Source organism: Chlorocebus sabaeus, chromosome 20, assembly GCF_047675955.1.
Source record: "Chlorocebus sabaeus isolate Y175 chromosome 20, mChlSab1.0.hap1, whole genome shotgun sequence".
NCBI classification, from domain to species: Eukaryota; Metazoa; Chordata; class Mammalia; order Primates; family Cercopithecidae; genus Chlorocebus; species Chlorocebus sabaeus.
Window position 1 is genome coordinate 135,695,964 of NC_132923.1, and position 19,760 is coordinate 135,715,723.

The 19,760-nt window shown below is 65.3% G+C and overlaps 1 protein-coding gene across 6 annotated transcripts in view; it reads right to left on the minus strand.

Moving 5' to 3' along the window:
• Positions 1-19,434, minus strand: part of AGRN (agrin) — a 38,044-nt gene extending 18,610 nt beyond the window's left edge. For 2 of the 6 annotated variants that reach the window (XR_012089836.1, XM_007981083.3), the window contains exons 1-3: positions 19,183-19,426; positions 17,086-17,347; positions 1,768-1,815 (exon numbers count right to left, since the gene is read on the minus strand). Coding sequence is in view for 4 of the 6 variants with exons in the window: in XM_007981083.3 (XP_007979274.3) it covers positions 1,768-1,815; positions 17,086-17,347; positions 19,183-19,380 (508 nt within the window). In the remaining 2 variants the exon portion in view is untranslated. Of the gene's footprint in view, positions 1-1,767; positions 1,816-2,377; positions 3,202-5,297; positions 5,374-17,085; positions 17,348-19,182 lie in introns of those variants that run through there. The other 4 variants (XM_007981086.3, XM_073007977.1, XM_073007979.1 and 1 more) reach the window with 4 other exon arrangements.
• Between the last annotated feature and the right edge of the window lie 326 nt (positions 19,435-19,760).

Genomic DNA, 19,760 nt, shown 5'->3' on the forward strand with positions numbered 1-19,760 from the left:
CACTGGGAGGGTTTAGGCCCCTTCCTGCAAGACTCGGGTCCTTCTCTGAGTCCATACCCTCCTGCCCCCAGTCCTGGGGCTACCAGGAGGGAGAGGGTCTTCCAGCACAAGCCAGCTGCTCACCTACCTGCTCTACCAGCCCAGGTCCTGTCAAATGCCTCAGGTCACAAACCGCCCATGGTGCTGTGCTGCCCTGTCCCACAGGGCTCCTGAGTCTCAAGAAGGGGAACAGCAACCCCACTGGGAGGAGCCCCTCAGAGGCCTCAGTCACCTTGGCCATGCAGACCGGTCTCCTCTCCCCACAGTCCAAGAGGAGTCTGGCACTCTGAGGAGCCTTTGGGATCTCGCAGGAACGTTCTGGGGGGCGGGGGTTGGAGGGCCATCAGGGGCTGGGGGCCAACAGACAGGACGCAGTGCTAGAACCCAGGGGTAGGACTGGTTTGCACAGCCACCATTCCCCATTCCCACTGCCCAGCTCCTCACCCCAGGCCCAGCGCTGCCCCAGCCCAGAGTCTCTGGGACCAGGAGTTGAGTAGCTCAGTGTGGAAGAACCACTGCCCACTTGCTGGTACGCGGCTTCAGGAGCAAAGCACAGCTGACTACAGGCCACGCCAGCCTGGCCGGCGGCTGAGGAAGCAGAGTGCCTCCATCTCATGCTCCTCAATCCAGCACTGGTTCCCAGGTGCCCAAACTCCACACTCCCAGGGAAGACCCCACCCTATCTTTCAGACCACTGAGACCCCCAAGCTGCCCCCACCTCTCAGCACAGGTGGGTATCACAGGGCCCCCTGCCCAGGCCAGGCCACCTCCTCCAGCCATCATCCCCCACTCCCAAGACCTGGAAAGTGGCCCAGACAATCTATGCAGCCAAGGCCCTGTCCTCAGGTCACCTCAGGATTTCCCCAGGTCATCCTCCCCACCCCGTGTCCTGATCAGGAAGGCCTCACAGCGCAGCCCTTGCACAGACAGTCCTGCACACGCGACTGAACGCAAGTGAGACCCACTGATGGGGCAGGTGCTGAGAGAAAACCTGGGTGCTCCCTCCCCACCTGCTGGAGAGGACCCCAGGTTTGGCAAGGGTGTCACCAGTCCTCCTCTCCGTGCTCCCCTGCGGCGCTGACCGCTTCCTCTCTTCCCCTCATACACCCCGATGGCAGTAGCCTAAACACCAGCAGCACCCCGAGGAGGACAAGCCCCACCTCACAAAGCAGATCAACAAGGTCAACCCGCCCCTCCATCACTTGTGCCCCCCCATGACAGCCTGCAGAGTCCCAGGCACAGACTGCGGCCTTCCAGGCCCCTCCCCAGATAGCTGTCACTGATCAGGCCAGGGCCCTCCCCCAGCCCAGCCTCCCCTCTGACCTCCTGTCCACTTCCAGCCTCTGTCCAGCCCCACCCCTTGCTCAACAGAGAGAAGGAAGGACAATGGAGCGGAGCCCCCTGACCAGACTCTGGCCCCGCCCCACACATCTGACATCTCCTCACCACCCGTGGGTCCCAGGACTTGTTTCCAATTTTGAGGCTGAGGGGGCTGAGGCCCAGAGAAGTGAGAGTCGTGCTCCAGTGCCGCCAGGCCGGGGCCTCCAGACTGCGAGTTCCCACTGCAGCCTACCGCTGCAGACTCCCAGGACAGACCCAGGTGCCCTTGTCCAGCCTCCTCCGCACTCCAGACACACTCCACACATCTGGGGTGCACACCTCCAAATGGCCCTTGACTCCCAAGCGTGCCACAGTCCATCCAGGTCCCCCAAACTCAGCCCCACTCACCATCAGGAGGCGTCGGAGGCACTGGAGTAAAGTGGATCCCAGGTTTATCTGGAAGAAAACAAACCCCCAAATTAGGCCCCTCTGAGCAGGCCCCTCCCTGTCCCATCCCTTTGCCCAGCCTGGAAAGGGGCACCCCTGCCCACCCACCTCCCTCCCCTCCCCATGCGATCCAGGCAGGGGTGCCAAAGGGTCCAGCCCTGACCCCATGGGCTGGCTGAGGCCTGAGACAGAGGCCCCTGCTTTCCTCTGCCCCTACAGCCAAATGGTCATGGCCTGACTCCTGTCAGATGGGGCCCCAGCCACAGGGGTGCAGGCAGGCCCCGCTGCCCTGGAAGAGTCCACTGCAAGCCCCACCTTAACCCCAGCTGCCGGCTCTCAGTGTAGCCGGGTGCCCCTCCCTCCCCAGCTACCGCAGGAAGTGTTTCTGCAGTTTGGGAGAAGGCCAGGCCCACTGAGAGCCCAAGGACAGGCCTCCAGGGACCAAGGGGTCCACAGAGTGACCCATCCCATCCCCCTAAAGCTGCCTGCGGCGCCGCGGCCTCCAGCCTGTATGTGCAGGGACTTCGGGTTGGGGCTTGGCCAGTGCGGCGCCCCGCCCGTGGCCACCTACAGTTGTTGAGGAACAGCAGCACCGCGAAGCCGAGCGTGGCGGTGGCCAGCAGGATCAAGCAGGCGTTGCACGGGACCATGAAGCCTCGCACGAGCAGGGAGGCGCCACGCGGCTGCCGGGTGTCCCGCGCCAGCGGCAGCGGAGGCATGGCCCGGGGCTCCGGCTCTGTGCCCCACTCTCAGAGTGTGGGGGCTCCTCACGGGGTGCCCTTGGGCCTCTTCAGGGCTGCTAGCCCCATCCTGGGACCCCGGGGGCGGCGGACCGCAGCTGTGCCCTCAGAGTTCACCCAGTCACAGCCCTGGGGGTGCCAGGTCCCGGTTCCAGCCCTCCAGGCTCATCGTGGGAGGAGTGCAGAATTCTCCCGGAGTAGAAATCCCAAATGTGGGCTCCGAGGCAGGCGGAGGAGGGACGGGGAGCCCGCGGTCACCCTTGCTGCCCACAGCCTCCCCGGGCCGGCCGCCAGCGCTTGGTCTTCCCGGAGCCCCGGAGCCCCGCAGGCCGGAGAGGCGGTGTGCGCGGCAGGTGCGCGGGGTCCAGGCGCCGAGAGCCTGGGCAGCTCCTGTCCCCGGCAAAGGCGGGAGCGGCGATGGGAGCGGGCAGGCAGGAGGGGCGGCCGCGTCGGGAACGAGAAGAAAGCGCCGCCTGCGGAGGCCGCGCCGGCTCCTGGGCTCCCGCCACTGGGCGAGCACCGCCAGCTCCCCTCGTCCTCGCGGGGCTGGGGAGGTGAGTGAGGGGCGAGGGCGCCGCGGAGGGAGGGCGGGAGCAGAGACAAAGGAAGCCGCCTCCGGGGACCCCGGCGTCCGCGGGGAGTTCCAGAGGATCGGGCCGACGCGGACGGGAGAGCGCTGCACAAAAGCGAACGCCGGGCAGGCGGGGCCGGCGGCGGAGCTGAGGGCGCTCGGCTGGGGCTGGGGCTGGGCCCTGGATGGGGCCGGGACTGGGGCTGGGGTGGCTGAGGCTGGGGTCGGGGGTGGGCCTGAAGGCGCTGGGGCTGGGGGTGGGACTGGGGCTGGTCCTAGGGGTGCTGAGGCTGAAGCTGGAGCCGGGGCTGGGACTGGGGCTGGGGGAGCTGAGGCTGGGGCTGGGACTGGGGGCGCTGGGGCTGGGCCGGGGGTGGGACTGGGGCTGGGGGAGCTGAGGCTGGGGCTGGGACTGGGGGCGCTGAGGCTGGGGCTGGGACTGGGGGCGCTGGGGCTGGGCCGAGGCTGGGGCTGGGGCTGGGGGCGTTCAACTTGGACCGAGACGGGGTCGGCGGTAGGGCTGGGCCGGGGGAGCAGGGTCGGGTGCTGGAGCGGAGGCGAGTATGGCCGGGGCAGGTCGCGGGAGGAGGAAGCGCCTAGGGAGCAGGAGCTGGGCCGGGCGGGTCCGCGCCCCGCACCCGCTGGGGTGAATCGGAGTCGCCGCAGGGGGGCCCAGGGGGCCGCGTGCGCCCGCGTGTGCGCGTCGTCGTGCGTGTGCCCGCGAGTGTTTCTGCGCCCGCGGCCCCACCCTGGGGGGGGGTAGGTGGGGGAGGGCCCCAGGTGCGGGGCGAGCGGGAGGGTGGAGTGAGGTGAGCGGCCCAGAAATCGCCTCGCCCACTTTCCCCTGGGGATTGACAGTGGCTCCTCCAGTCACCAGCGCCCCCGACTCCCGCGCGGGGCGGAGTCATGCAAATGAGCCCCATGCAAATTGCGGCGGGGACTCCCTGCGGGCCCGCGGGCCAGGAACGCCCCCGAGAGGCCGTTCCAGGAACGTCGGGGCCCTGACGTCACTGCGGCCCGGGGCGGGGGATGGGGGTCTCGGCCCATCTGGGACTCCTGACGCGGTAGTCCGGCGTCCCCACACCCGCCCCCGAAGGTCGCCCCTCTCCCTGTCCGCTGCCCAGTTGGGGGATCCGGGGATCAGCGAGGGGCCCATCTGGTCCGCTGTGTGCACCACCCCTAGAGTCCACGCCAGGTCTGTCCACCCTGGAGGCCAGAATCCCTCGGCGGCCGCACCTCGGTCCCCCGCACACCCCTGGCCACCAGCAGCCTTTGGAAAAGACCCCTGCGCACCCATTACCCTGCCTTACCCTCTGTCCCTGCAACGACCTACCCCATCCCCCAAGCCCCAGCTCCAGGAAAGGAAGGACCCGGCGCCAGGGCGCTTCTGCTCCGCCAGTCCCCTCCAGCACCGCAGACCAAGCCATCTGCCACACTCACTCTCACCCACTCTGCAGACAACAGCTGCCAGCAGTCACCAGTGCCACCGCGTGGTCACACCCAGGTCTCACCTCAGTCCACCCCAGAGGACCCACTGCCCACACCTGCCTTCCTGCAGTCCCACAGTCTGGCCTGTGGGCCCCTTGACCCCATGGCCTCCATCTGGACTCTCCCCAACGCCTCCTTCCCTCCGGTGCCCTGTCTCACCCTCCTGGTCAGGCTCCTCCAAGGGCCCCAGCCAAATCTCACCACCCCCACCTTAGCTGGGAAAGTCCTGTCTTGCCAGTTCCCTCTCCTAGGACTCCTTTCCACCCCCTAGCCAGGGACCAGCACCATGCCCCGTCACCCAGACAGGAGGCCTCCACATCTCTATGGCCCTGGAACCTGGTGTTCTAATGAAACCTTGCAGGAAAATCCAAACTCAGCCAAGGGGTCTCACCCACCCACCGCAAGCCACGTCCCATCCAGAGCAGCTGTCAAAGGAACCACTTGGAGACGCACCCCTGCTGGCCTCACCCTCTCCTCAGGGGAGCTCCTACCCCGACCCCCCCACCCACCCCGCTGGACTTTGGCACTGTCCACACCAGGCTGACAGTGTCCCAGTGGCACTGACTGTGGGTGCCCCGGCAGGATCTGACTTTTTATCTCCCCAGCACAGGGTGTGGCCCAGGGATGAGAAAACCCAGAACAGGACTTGTTGTGCAGAGGCAGGTGGTTCACACACATTCCCCATTTCTCACCTCCCAGCTCAGAGTCCCAGGGGCAGTGCCAGGGTCAAACCCAGGCCGTGCTACCAGGTCACGCGCCAGACTGCCTGCTGCCACCACCTTCAGCCATGGGATCTCTTGGTGGGCTCTGCAGGAGGAGGACATGCAGATACCACGATGTGGGGTGGGGGAGCCCCAGGTACAGGCTGGCAGAGGGGGCCTCAAAGACTGCCTGGGAAGTTTGCCTCCACACAGAGACCGTGGGATCTGCCAGTAAAGGGGGCCCAACAAGCTGAAAGTCACATGGGGGGGCCTGGCTGGCCCAGGCCAACACTGGAATGAGGCTTAGGGCCCCCTGGGCTGGCCCAGGGGGAAGGGGAACCAGGCAGGCATCCTGGCTCCACCCAGCCCCAGTCAGTGTCTGAGCCCCCCACAGAGGCCCAGATGCCTTCAGAAAGACAAAGGGCCATTGAGGCCCCAGGCCCAGCCAGGGAGGGGAGCTCAGGCGACATGAGCTATTTTGGGATCTTCAGACAAAATCATTCAGCTCTGACCAGCCCATGCAGGCTCATGTGCGGGAAAGAGGCAGGCATGAGCCCCCGGTCCCTGAGCTCACACTCACAGCACCATGCACTGCACACACACACGGCCACACAACGGGTATTCCAGGCCTGCCCAGCACCACACCCGCTCCCTGACCCCCCTCAGCCCCCTCTTCAGCCCCACTGCTGTCCCCAGCCCCAGCCTCAGTCCTCCCCCCGCACCTGCCCGCATAGATACGGGATGTCCCCCTTCCCCCCCCACCTGCAGATAGTGGATGTCCCCCCATCTGCCTGCATAGACACTGGGCGTCCCCCCACCTGCCTGCATAGACACTGGGCGTCCCCCCACTTGCCTGCATAGACACTGGGCGTCCCTCCACCTGCCTGCACAGACACTGGGCATCCCCCCACCTGCCTGCATAGACACTGATGGCCCCCCACCTGCCTGCATAGACACTGGGCGTCCCCCCACCTGCCTGCATAGACACTGACGTACCCCCACCTGCCTGCATAGACACTGGGCGTCCCCCCACCTGCCTGCATAGACACTGATGGCCCCCCACCTGCCTGCATAGACACTGACGTACCCCCACCTGCCTGCATAGACACTGGGCGTACCCCCACCTGCCTGCATAGACACTGACGTACCCCCACCTGCCTGCATAGACACTGGGCGTCCCCCCACCTGCCTGCATAGACACTGATGGCCCCCCACCTGCCTGCATAGACACTGACGTACCCCCACCTGCCTGCATAGACACTGGGCGTCCCCCCACCTGCCTGCATAGACACTGGGCGTCCCCCCACCTGCCTGCATAGACACTGGGCGTCCCCCCACCTGCCTGCATAGACACTGACGTACCCCCACCTGCTTGCATAGACACTGGGCGTCCCCCCACCTGCCTGCATAGACACTGGATGTCCCCCACCTGCCTGCATAGACACTGGATGTCCCCCCACCTGCCTGCATAGACACTGATGACCCCCCCACCTGCCTGCATAGATACTGATGACCCCCCACCTGCCTGCATAGACACTGGGCGTCCCCCCACCTGCCTGCATAGACACTGGGCGTCCCTCCACCTGCCTGCATAGATACTGATGGCCCCCCACCTGCCTGTATAGACACTGGATATCCCCCCACCTGCCTGCATAGACACTGGATGTCCCCCCACCTGCCTGCATAGACACTGATGGCCCCCCCCACCTGCCTGCATAGACACTGATGGCCCCTCACCTGCCTGCATAGACACTGGATGTCCCCCCACCTGCCTGCATAGACACTGACGTACCCCCACCTGCCTGCACAGACACTGGATGTCCCCCCACCTGCCTGCATAGACACTGATGGCCCCCCACCTGCCTGCATACACACTGGGTGTCCCCCCACCTGCCTGCATAGACACTGATGGCCCCTCACCTGCCTGCATAGACACTGATGACTCCCCATCTGCCTGCACAGACACTGACGTACCCCCACCTGCCTGCATAGACACTGGGCGTCCCCCACCTGCCTGCATAGACACTGGGCGTCCCCCCACCTGCCTGCATAGACACTGGGCATCCCTCCACCTGCCTGCATAGATACTGATGGCCCCCCACCTGCCTGTATAGACACTGGATGTCCCCCCACCTGCCTGCATAGACACTGGATGTCCCCCCACCTGCCTGCATAGACACTGACGTACCCCCACCTGCCTGCATAGACACTGGGCGTACCCCCACCTGCCTGCATAGACACTGACGTACCCCCACCTGCCTGCATAGACACTGGGCGTCCCCCCACCTGCCTGCATAGACACTGATGGCCCCCCACCTGCCTGCATAGACACTGACGTACCCCCACCTGCCTGCATAGACACTGGGCGTCCCCCCACCTGCCTGCATAGACACTGGGCGTCCCCCCACCTGCCTGCATAGACACTGGGCGTCCCCCCACCTGCCTGCATAGACACTGACGTACCCCCACCTGCTTGCATAGACACTGGGCGTCCCCCCACCTGCCTGCATAGACACTGGATGTCCCCCACCTGCCTGCATAGACACTGGATGTCCCCCCACCTGCCTGCATAGACACTGATGACCCCCCCACCTGCCTGCATAGATACTGATGACCCCCCACCTGCCTGCATAGACACTGGGCGTCCCCCCACCTGCCTGCATAGACACTGGGCGTCCCTCCACCTGCCTGCATAGATACTGATGGCCCCCCACCTGCCTGTATAGACACTGGATGTCCCCCCACCTGCCTGCATAGACACTGGATGTCCCCCCACCTGCCTGCATAGACACTGATGGCCCCCCCCACCTGCCTGCATAGACACTGATGGCCCCTCACCTGCCTGCATAGACACTGGATGTCCCCCCACCTGCCTGCATAGACACTGACGTACCCCCACCTGCCTGCACAGACACTGGATGTCCCCCCACCTGCCTGCATAGACACTGATGGCCCCCCACCTGCCTGCATACACACTGGGTGTCCCCCCACCTGCCTGCATAGACACTGATGGCCCCTCACCTGCCAGCATAGACACTGATGACTCCCCATCTGCCTGCACAGACACTGACGTACCCCCACCTGCCTGCACAGACACTGGGCGTCCCCCACCTGCCTGCATAGACACTGGGCGTCCCCCCACCTGCCTGCATAGACACTGGGCATCCCTCCACCTGCCTGCATAGATACTGATGGCCCCCCACCTGCCTGTATAGACACTGGATGTCCCCCCACCTGCCTGCATAGACACTGGATGTCCCCCTACCTGCCTGCATAGACACTGACGTACCCCCACCTGCCTGCATAGACACTGGGCGTACCCCCACCTGCCTGCATAGACACTGACGTACCCCCACCTGCCTGCATAGACACTGGGCGTCCCCCCACCTGCCTGCATAGACACTGATGGCCCCCCACCTGCCTGCATAGACACTGACGTACCCCCACCTGCCTGCATAGACACTGGGCGTCCCCCCACCTGCCTGCATAGACACTGGGCGTCCCCCCACCTGCCTGCATAGACACTGGGCGTCCCCCCACCTGCCTGCATAGACACTGACGTACCCCCACCTGCTTGCATAGACACTGGGCGTCCCCCCACCTGCCTGCATAGACACTGGATGTCCCCCACCTGCCTGCATAGACACTGGATGTCCCCCCACCTGCCTGCATAGACACTGATGACCCCCCCACCTGCCTGCATAGATACTGATGACCCCCCACCTGCCTGCATAGACACTGGGCGTCCCCCCACCTGCCTGCATAGACACTGGGCATCCCTCCACCTGCCTGCATAGATACTGATGGCCCCCCACCTGCCTGTATAGACACTGGATGTCCCCCCACCTGCCTGCATAGACACTGGATGTCCCCCCACCTGCCTGCATAGACACTGATGGCCCCCCCCACCTGCCTGCATAGACACTGATGGCCCCTCACCTGCCTGCATAGACACTGGATGTCCCCCCACCTGCCTGCATAGACACTGACGTACCCCCACCTGCCTGCACAGACACTGGATGTCCCCCCACCTGCCTGCATAGACACTGATGGCCCCCCACCTGCCTGCATACACACTGGGTGTCCCCCCACCTGCCTGCATAGACACTGATGGCCCCTCACCTGCCTGCATAGACACTGATGACTCCCCATCTGCCTGCACAGACACTGACGTACCCCCACCTGCCTGCACAGACACTGGGCGTCCCCCACCTGCCTGCATAGACACTGGGCGTCCCCCCACCTGCCTGCATAGACACTGGGCATCCCTCCACCTGCCTGCATAGATACTGATGGCCCCCCACCTGCCTGTATAGACACTGGATGTCCCCCCACCTGCCTGCATAGACACTGGATGTCCCCCCACCTGCCTGCATAGACACTGACGTACCCCCACCTGCCTGCACAGACACTGGATGTCCCCCCACCTGCCTGCATAGACACTGATGGCCCCCCACCTGCCTGCATACACACTGGGTGTCCCCCCACCTGCCTGCATAGACACTGATGGCCCCTCACCTGCCTGCATAGACACTGATGACTCCCCATCTGCCTGCACAGACACTGACGTACCCCCACCTGCCTGCACAGACACTGGGCGTCCCCCACCTGCCTGCATAGACACTGACGTACCCCCACCTGCCTGCATAGACACTGGGCATCCCTCCACCTGCCTGCATAGACACTGGATGTCCCCCCACCTGCCTGCATAGACACTGGGCATCCCTCCACCTGCCTGCATAGACACTGACGTACCCCCACCTGCCTGCATAGACACTGGGCATCCCTCCACCTGCCTGCATAGACACTGGGCATCCCCCCACCTGCCTGCATAGACACTGATGGCCCCCCACCTGCCTGCATAGACACTGACGTACCCCCACCTGCCTGCATAGACACTGGGCGTCCCCCCACCTGCCTGCATAGACACTGACGTACCCCCACCTGCCTGCATAGACACTGGGCGTCCCCCCACCTGCCTGCATAGACACTGGATGTCCCCTCACCTGCCTGCATAGACACTGATGACCCCCCACCTGCCTGCATAGACACTGATGGCCCTCCACCTGCCTGCATAGACACTGGGCATCCCCCCACCTGCCTGCATAGACACTGATGGCCCCCCACCTGCCTGCATAGATACTGGGCATCCCCCCACCTCTCTGCAGATACACTGATGGCCCCCCACCTGCCTGCATAGACACTGATGACCCCCCACCTGCCTGCATAGACACTGATGACCCCCCACCTGCCCGCATAGACACTGATGGCCCTCCACCTGCCTGCATAGACACTGATGACCCCCCACCTGCCTGCATAGACACTGATGACCCCCCACCTGCCTGCATAGACACTGATGGCCCTCCACTTGCCTGCATAGACACTGGGCATCCCCCCAATCTGCCTGCATAGATACTGGATGTTCCCCCACCTGCCTGCATAGACACTGATGACCCCCCCCACCTGCCTGCATAGACACTGATGACCTCCCCCCCACCTGCCTGTGTAGACACTAATGTGCCCCTACCTACCCAAATAGATACTGGGCGTCCCACATCTTTGTGCAACATGAATTTTGTCCCTCAACCCCCACCCATACAATGGGAAGGCATGTTCCCCACACACCCCACACATGTTCCTGCATGGATACAGGCACACTCTGGTTGGGCACCCGCAGGTACTTATCCTGCCCTCAGAAGGTGGGGGTTGGGGCCTGGAGAGGGTGGAGCACTGGGGCTCTCTGGCAATTGGCAGGCCCCAGAGGGGCTGGGGCTCAGTTCCTTTGGAAAGGCTGGGCTGAGTATGGGTGCCGTCGGCCCACACACCGCACATGCACGCACACTCGAGCGCTCAGTGCCCCCAACTCTAACCAAGGAAAACAGAGCTGGCATGGAGTGGTCAGTGCTCTCAGGTGCTGCCAGCCAGGTGCGGGGGAGCGTTTCCCCACGGGGGAGGGAATGGCCAGCAGGGGAGATGGCAGCTCCGAGGCAGGAATCAGCTTGCTCCCAGCTGTGGGGTCATGGCAGCTGACGACTGCGTCCCAGACCTCTCTCCTGCCTGTGTCCACAGCCTCCTTCTCCCACCGTTCCCTGCACAGACCTTCACCCCTCAATGCACAGCTGACTCCTGGCTTCCTTGGGAAGCCCTGTGGAGGTGCCAACGGTGAGTGTGTGAATGGGGAAGGTACTGATGATCAAATCAGTGAAGGCCAAGGTGAGCCCTGCTCACGCTCCACCCTCCTCTGGGGAGAGAAGGGGGCACAGCCCCTCCCCACCAGCCATCATCGGTTTGCGCTTCTCCAGCAGGGGGTGCATGGGAGCCTCCCACCTGCGGACACACAGGGGCTTCTCCTAGGGCCCAGTGCTAGGTGGCCAAGGTGGGCTGCCAAGGGGCAGGGCAGGGAGGCTCAGGCCAGTGACAGAGCCCCAACCCCGACTTGACCATGCCTGGTCTGACTCCCAGACTGCCCTACCGCCCCCAGACAGAGCCCCATCTGGGCAGGGGTGGGCATCTGTGTCAGCCTCAAGGTTCAGCAGACATGTGAGGGGACTGTGACCCAGGACCCTCTCCTGTCCTCACTGCAGCCCCAAGGGACCCAGCATGTCCCTTCCTCTCAAACCTTCAGAAACCACACTGGTCATCTCAGAGGCAGCACCTGCAGAAGGTCCCGGGCCCTTTGCCAGACACGGGGCAGCCCACTGGATGCAGCGAGCGGAGGGCAGGAGACTGGACAACCAACAGCAAGCTGAGGCAAGACACGTGCACAAGGACAGAGGCAGAGCTCAGCTCCCAAGGCCCCCAGGACAGGCCACGGTCACCCACCACCAGCCCCACACCTGCAGCACCGGCCCGGGCTGAGCCCAGGGACACAGGGTGGCAAGAACGATGGCCCACTAGCAGAGGCTCCAGCCAGAATTCTGAAGTGCACAGGCTGGTACATCTGAGGCTGCAGGCACATGCACACACATGCGTGTACAAACACACAAACACGTGCACACACACAGGCCACACAGCTGGAAACAGCCGGCTGCCTGCAGGACAGAGCGTGCCCCTTCTCCCACGCCTCTGCTCCGTGGGGGGACTGCAGGAGGAGGGGGCTGGGAGGGGCCATCTCCCTTTCCCAGGTCCCGCTGTGAGCTGCCCCTGGCAGGGGGCCTTCCTCAGAGGAAGTTCCCAGGATCTGCGCTGGGGGGAGAGGCCCCTTCTGGGGAGCTTCCCTCCGTGCTGGAGGCTCCAGTAGAGACCTGCCTCATCCCCTAGATCCCAGCCAATCTTGCCACAGCCTGGGGGGCACACAGGACTGCTCCGAGCCCCAGTGCAGTCCCCCACAGGCAGGAGGGGCTCGGGCACTGAGCCTCCTCCTCCAGCGGGCGACTGTCCGTGGGGCGACACTCAGCCCCGCGCTTTCTCTTTCTCATCTCTGAGGGGCAGGTACCTCCTGGGACCCCGGGTGACCCCATCCTCAGGTGGGTGGGCCACCATTGTGTTTACATCTGCAGCCCCAGCCCAGCTGGGCCTCGGGGGCCCTGGGGAGCCCAGTACAAGTGGGGAGGGGGTGCCAGAACTAGGACTGCAGGGAGGGGTCCGTTCCTGCCCCACCCAGGCCGCTTGTGGGGCTATGGACTGGGGTCCCACAGGTGGAAGCAAAGCCCTGGGGGTGGGGCGTCTGCTTCTGCAGTTGTTTTCCACTCCCCTGCAGTGATGGGGGCCAGAGTCAACCCTTCAGGAAGGAAGCTGCACGGGCCTGGCTGGAATGACCTCAGGCCAGACCTGTGGCCCCGAGGCACAGGCACCCCCTCTCTAGAGCAGCTCCAACCTGCCTTCTGCCAGCTGTGGGGTTAATGATTCCCTCTCCTGATCTTGCAGGGACAGGAACCTGTCCTTGCCCTAACCTCCTTCTCCCCCACCTCGGCCCGGAGGCTGCAGCAGGTGCCATCCCCACCGCCACGCACAGAGGCCCCACCAGAGCGGCTAGTGTGGACAAGCGGGAGGGAGCCCAGTTCCAGAACAACCTTCCCTCTCCAGTCTGCAGGAACAATGGAGCCAGGGCTGTTCTCTGGGTGGGGAGTGAGGGGGTGGGGTGGGGTCTGGAAAAAGCCAACAGTTCTTTCCACCAGCTCAGCCCGGCCCTCTCAAAGAGGTCACCTCCACAGAACTGACCAGCCCAATTCCTCTACCCCTCCCACCACCTTGCTCCCTTTGGTTTCAGCCAGCAAAGCCCCCCCAGGCCAAGGCAGGGGCAAGCCCAGGTGAAGTCGGAGACAGGACAAGTCCATTCACGCAGGAGGGAAGCACCGAGCCCCCACTTCCCACCAGGAACCCCTGGGTTGGGAGGGACAGAGGTGAGTGGGGAGGGGCAAGGGTGAGTGGGGAGGGGCAGGGGTGAGTGGGAGGGGCAGGGATGAGTGGGGAGGGACAGAGGTGGGCCCTCCCACCCGGCAGACCCCTCCCAGCTGCAGGAGGGAGATTGGGGCTGCTGCCTCAGGCCCAGACCTGCCTGGGGGAGGGCCCAAGAGGGGCTCATGGGGTGGGGGTGGGGGAACCAGGGGGCAGGATGAGAACCTGGAGTCAGGAGGGGGGACGAGAGGGTGGCAGGAACAGAGAAGCCCCTTCCCCACTCTGAGGGAGAAAGGCAGAGGAGTTGGGGGCAGGAGCTGAGCCCTGGGCAGGAGAGGGGGCTGGGCCCAGCCCTATGGGAGGTCCTCCTGCACCCCAGAAACCTCCCCCATCTCCTCGACTGACCCACACTGAGGGGAGCCTGGTCTGGGGCTGCTGGGCCCCTCAACCCCAGCACTGATGCTGCCCCCGGGGCCATGGGACTCTGGGCTTCCCCTAGGACTGCCGTCCTGAGGCCTAGACAGCTGGCCAGGCAGAGAGGAAGGGAGGGCGCGCAGGCCGGAATACAGGCAGGGCCAGGACTAGGCCGCCGGGACCCCGCGATTCAGAGCTGGGCAGGGCTGGGCTGGGAAGGCGCCAGACTCACTCCGACCCTGGCCCCCTGCCCTGTCCCTGTGCCAGGCCCCGGCAGGGGCAGACAACACTTCCTTTCTCTGTTCCTGGCTCCTAGCAGGCAGGGATGGGCCCCAGGCGGCCTGGCCGGCCCTCAGCCAGGAGTCCATCCTGGGGGCTTCAGGGAGGCTCTAGGACCAGCCTTCGTGGGGTGGGTGGGAGGGCATGGGCAGTGCCCAGACAGGACAGGGTGGCAAGGGCCGGAGGAGTCGCCTGCTCAGCCACCAGCCTTGGGCAGCTAGCACTGCGGAGGCCAGGCCACTTCCCTGACAAAGCCGGGGAGGAGGGGGGGGGCCTCCTTCTGGAGGGAGCATGGGCCTCCCCCGCCCAAAGGTGGTGCAGAGGGAGGGACACATACCTGTCTTAGCTATGCCAGGAATGTGGCTCCCTAGGCAGAGAAGGGGGGAGGAGCCTTTCCTGAGGGCTATCGACTGGGGGAGGGGCCTCGGCTGGGCAGGGCCAGGAAGACCCGGCAGGGCCAGGTGAGAAACTGAGGAAAGAAGTCCTCAGTAGACCTGAGTCCAGGTGTGGTCCAGCAGCAGGTGCACCTCAGGCGGTGTCTGGGCAGGGGTGGTGAGGGGCGTGGCCTGGGAGGACGTGCCCTCCCCCACCCGGGGATCGAGGAGGGAACTTTGACCCCAGCATGGGGTTCCCCATAAAAGGTGGGACCCAGTGGCCTCAGGGGTAGCTTCCGAAGACTAGGGACTGCCCAGACATCATCCTGTGCCCCGGGAGGTGGGGTCAGAGTCTGACAGGGAGAGGTCAGCTAGCCTCAAGCCCCCTCCATCCATCCCCCTCACTAGGGTGAGGCCTTGGCTACCAGAGGGCCCACGGTGGGGTTCAATACCCTTATCTCCTACAGAACAGGAGGTGGACCCACCTCCCACCCCACCCAGTGTGAGAAGAGGGGTAGGTACCCAGGATTGTCCCTTCCCAGGTCAGCTCCAGGGACCTTGTCCCTCAGGGGTCACCCAGGGCTTCTGGGAGGCATTTACGCTGTCCTGGCACCAGTGCTCCCAGCCCCCCGAGATATCCCTGGTCTGTTTCCAAAGCAGAGCCCCACATGTCCCACTGGAAGCTCCTGGGCTCCCCGGCACCTTCCAGTGGACCCCACTCCTCATGCTGCTTCCCTCCTGAGGCTCCCCTCGGCCCCTGGCTCATCTGCAAGGCCCCTCCCATGACATTCTTCCCTGGCCCACCCTCCCCTCGCCAGCCCCACCCCAGGGGGGTTCGGTGACCACAGCCCCTCCCAGGTGCTCCCCAAACTGCATACTGGCTATGGGTCCCAGGCTCTCCACCTGGAGCTTGTCCCTGAGCGTGACTGTGCACAGCTGGGCTAAGCCACACCCTCCTGGCAGGGGCTCCCCATGGACCCTCCTCCCAGCGCTTGGCTCTGCTCAGCCTGGGCACTCGCTCCAGAGCCAGGGCCTGGCATGCGTAGAGCTGCTTTGCTAAGACGCAGAGCCTCGTTCTGCCAGGGTGACTCTCCTGCCGCATGCCCTCTGACCTTACAGCAAGTCCTCGGTTACTAAGTCATGGACCCTCAGGCTAGACCTGCCTGGCTGTGGGGTTAATGATTCCCTGGATAGGAACCTGTCCTCGCCCTAACCTCCTTCTGCAGCCCCTCCTCAGCTCCCGACAGCCTATCCTGACTTCACAATGCCCCATCTTTTCCCCAGACCACAAGTGCCCAGAAAAGGGCCAAGGTTATCGTGTCCTTCCAGTGGAGGACCCAGGGGACCCTCCTCTGTGCTCCACTGCGGCCTGGACCCTGAAGGCAGGTTGGGGGCCACTGACCACAGGCTGGGGAAGAGGCCGCAGCACTCCCTATTTTGGGTGCTGCCCCTCCCCCTGCACAGCCCCCAGAAGGCAAGAGCAGTAGACAGTCTAGAACCCTGCAAGGACCCCTCAAGAGCCAGGCTAGCGTCAGGGCAGCAGTTTCCTGCGCTTTCCTGCTGGCCAACGGAGCAAATCGAAGAGACAGGAAGTCAGGACCCTTGCCGTTGCCTTGGGAAGGAAGCATTCTCCGGACCCCCCACCAACACATCCCTTCCCAGGCAGCCATGAGGGAGCAGACAGGATGTGGGGGCGACGGGGACCTCCTATATTTTCCCTGCCACATTCCCCAGCCAACAATCTCAGTCCCCAACTGGGACTTGTCCTGGGGGGGCTGTCATGGGACTTCTGCCCCCACCAGGCTGGGGTCAGGGAGGGCCACTCCTCGGCCATTCGGCAGAGCCATGGGAACAGCCAGCAAGAACTCTCGATGGCAAATCACACACCCTCCAAATCCGCAGAAACCTTCACCGCACAGCCTCGCCCTCCCGCCTGACCCCCACGGCAAGGGGTGCTGGATTCGTGGGCCCATCTAGACGGAGGTCTGGGCCAACACAGGCGCTTAAACAGCTGGGGACATTCACCTGTCCAGCTTCTCCCTAGAAGGGGCCTCCAGGAGGAAGTGTGGAGAGCTGGGAGGAGGGGAGGAGGCAGGAGGCCATCCGTTTGCAGTGCTGGGACTTGCCTTTGGCCCATCTTTTCGAGGGCCAAAGATGTCTAATGTGAGGGCTTGGAGATGCAGCTGGAGAGCCGGGGAGGGGCAAGCAGAGAATAAGGTGGGACACAGTCAGACCACAGGTCAGTCTACAAGACACCCTGTGCTGCAGCCCCCAGCAGAGCACGAAAGGGCCCCTCACAGCGACCCCTACAACCTGTCCACCTTGGCCGCTGCCCTGACCCCCAGCAGCCCCCACGTGAGCCCCCCACCACGCACCTTCCACACAGAACTCCACCTCCTCCAGGTTTCGCAGAGTGATCCGCATGAGGCTGGAGTTGAGCATCAGCTCGTTCTTGTGGGCTGGCCACAGGTATGGGGGTGCAGGGTTCACAAAGAAGATCCTGGTATCCCCAGTGGACACCTGGTTGTCACAGATGAGGGGGTCTCCGAAGCCGCTGATCACCACCTTGTTGCCGCCGTCCAGCAGGCTCTCCCGGGTCACCAGCTCTTTGCCCTTCAAGTACCGCCAGACCCGAACCTGGGGTGGACATGGGGGTAGGGTGTCATTAGTCCTCTCCTGGCGAAGGGGCTAGACTGGGGGCTTTAGCTGCTCAGGACAAATGTCCACAGCAGACTCAAGCCCTGGGCAGAGATGTGGGGAGACCTCTGGGTCAGCCCGCTGGGTGGAAGCCGGGGGAAGCACAAGCTGGCCACCACGGCCCGTGCAGGAACGCTCAGAGATGCATCACCTGTAAACACGTTCCCTCCCCCAAGTCACCATTTTCAGCCACCCCAGCTCCAATAATGTCCCTATCAGTTAAGGCTGAATTTGGGAAGGGGGCCCACCTGGCTTGGGGTGCCTGCCTTCCACGTTCCCATCCTCTCCCCACCGGCCCACTGCTCAGGGCCCTCCTCCTGGCAAGCTTGGGCAGTGGAGGAGGGGGTCGGGGCTTCAGGGTAAGGGGCCCGCTTGGCTCCTTCGGCCCTGTGGCTGGGCTGAGATGCCCCTTCCTAGGGCTCCTATAGTCTGTGCAGTCAGGGCAGCCTGTGAACCACGAAATCAAGTTTGGGCAGCGCACGGTGCCCCACCCTCCACCTTCTCGGCTCCTGGGGCCCTGAGGGCAGCTGCTCTGATGGCTGCCTGTGGTAAAACCTACAGCCAACCTGGTGGCCCTCACAGGGTCAGGGACCCACGCACTCCCCTGAGAACAAAGCCAGGAGAAGAAGCCCCTTCCTCAGGAGATCTGGGGGGCTGGGGCTGCCGGATGGGGGGAGAGACAATGGTTGGCCTGTCCACTGCGCAGCCCCTGCTGGGAGCCTCAGGACTGCAGCATCCGCAGGGACCCCCTCCAGTTGCCTAGGCAGACCTCCTCCACGCCCCCCAACAGCAGGCTCCAGGAGGCAGATGACCCAGGCCGGGGGAGGGCCTGGTGGCTTTCATCGCCTTCCCCCACCCCAGCCACACCCAGGAGCAGCGGGGAGGAAGTCGGGAAAATCCTGCAGGGACCTGGCAAAGTGCCCTGGCCGTTGTGGAGGAGACGGGGCCGGCGGGGGAGCCCAGCTGTAGCCCGCACCGGCCAGTCTGAAAGAAGCTGCCACCTTCTCCACCTCCACGGAGGGGAAACGAGCCGATTTCTGGTCCCAGGAGGTGGTTTGGGGGGTACAGGGGAGCCGGGTCTGGGTTCCCCGAGTCCTTACTAGAAGATTGTGGGGGACCCGGCGTACCTACCCCGGGGGCTCCCACAAGCACCTGAAGGAGAAGCCGGGCAAACTTCCCCTCCCCAGGCTGGGGAGCCCCGGTTCCCGCAGGAGCGCGATGGGGCACCGGCCCTGCCCCCAAGCACTCGAGGCCAGGCAACGGCCCCGCCCACTTCTCTGCTCCTGCACGCCCCCCCCCCCCGCCACTGCGGCACCCCCCACCTGGCTCCTGGTTGGGGAGCTCAGGCTGTGAGCCCCTTTCTCTCTCCTGACCACCCCCTCCAGCCCTGGGAAAGGCCTCTGGGGAGGGGGACAAGCGGACCCCAGGCCCAGCCCCCGCTCCCCGCCCGGGCAAAGGCCCCTTGCCCCAGGCCCCTCTCCTTCTCCTTGGCCGGTGGGGAGGGCGTGAGGCAGCCGCAGTCCCGGGGCGAGGTGCACTTGTCTCCGCGAGGAGGGAGGGGGCGGCGGGCGGAGGACGGCGGCGGTGCAGCAACTTTCCCCGGCGCCCGCGAGTTTCCCGGGACCCGGCGACCCCCCCTCCCGGGGCTTGGCGGTCGCCAAGGGAGCCGGAGCGGGGGCTGCGGAGCGACCGGGGCTGGTTCCCACGGCCTGGGGCGGGGGTCCCGGCGGGGCGGCCGGCGTCGCGAGGGGAGGCAGAGGTCAGGGTGGGCGCACCTTGCAGGAGTACGTGTGCTGCACCGGGTCCACGTTGAGGATCTCCTCCACCGTCCCCGTGAGCACCACGTTCGCCTCCTCCTCGCGCCGCTCCAGCGCGCGCTCCGGGCACGTCCCGCCGGCTCCGGGCAGGACGCACGCGGCCACCACCAGCAGCAGCAGCGGCCGCAGCGGGCCCGGGCGGGACGGGCCGGCCATGGCGCAGGCGAGAGGCGGCGGAGGAGCGCGCGGGCCGCGCCGGGGACGGGACTGGACAGGACGGGACGCGGCTCCGGAGGCGGCGGAGCGCGGGCGGGCGGGCGGGGGCGGGGCCCCGGCGGCGCCCCTCCCCCTCCCTCCTCCCCGCCCCCACCCCTCCCCGCGCCCTCCTCCTCCCCCTCCCTCCCTCCCCCCCCCTCCCCCGGCCCGCCCGGAGCCCTGCGACCCGCGGCGGCCGCGAACAAAGCCCCGGGACGCGGCGCCCCGCGCGGCGGTGGGGCGCGGAGGGGGCGGCCCGGGAGGGGGCGGGGAGGGAAGGGGGGGTCTGGATCCCGCAGGCGCCCCTCCCCCGCCGCGGCCCCCCGGAAGTGCGGCTGCAC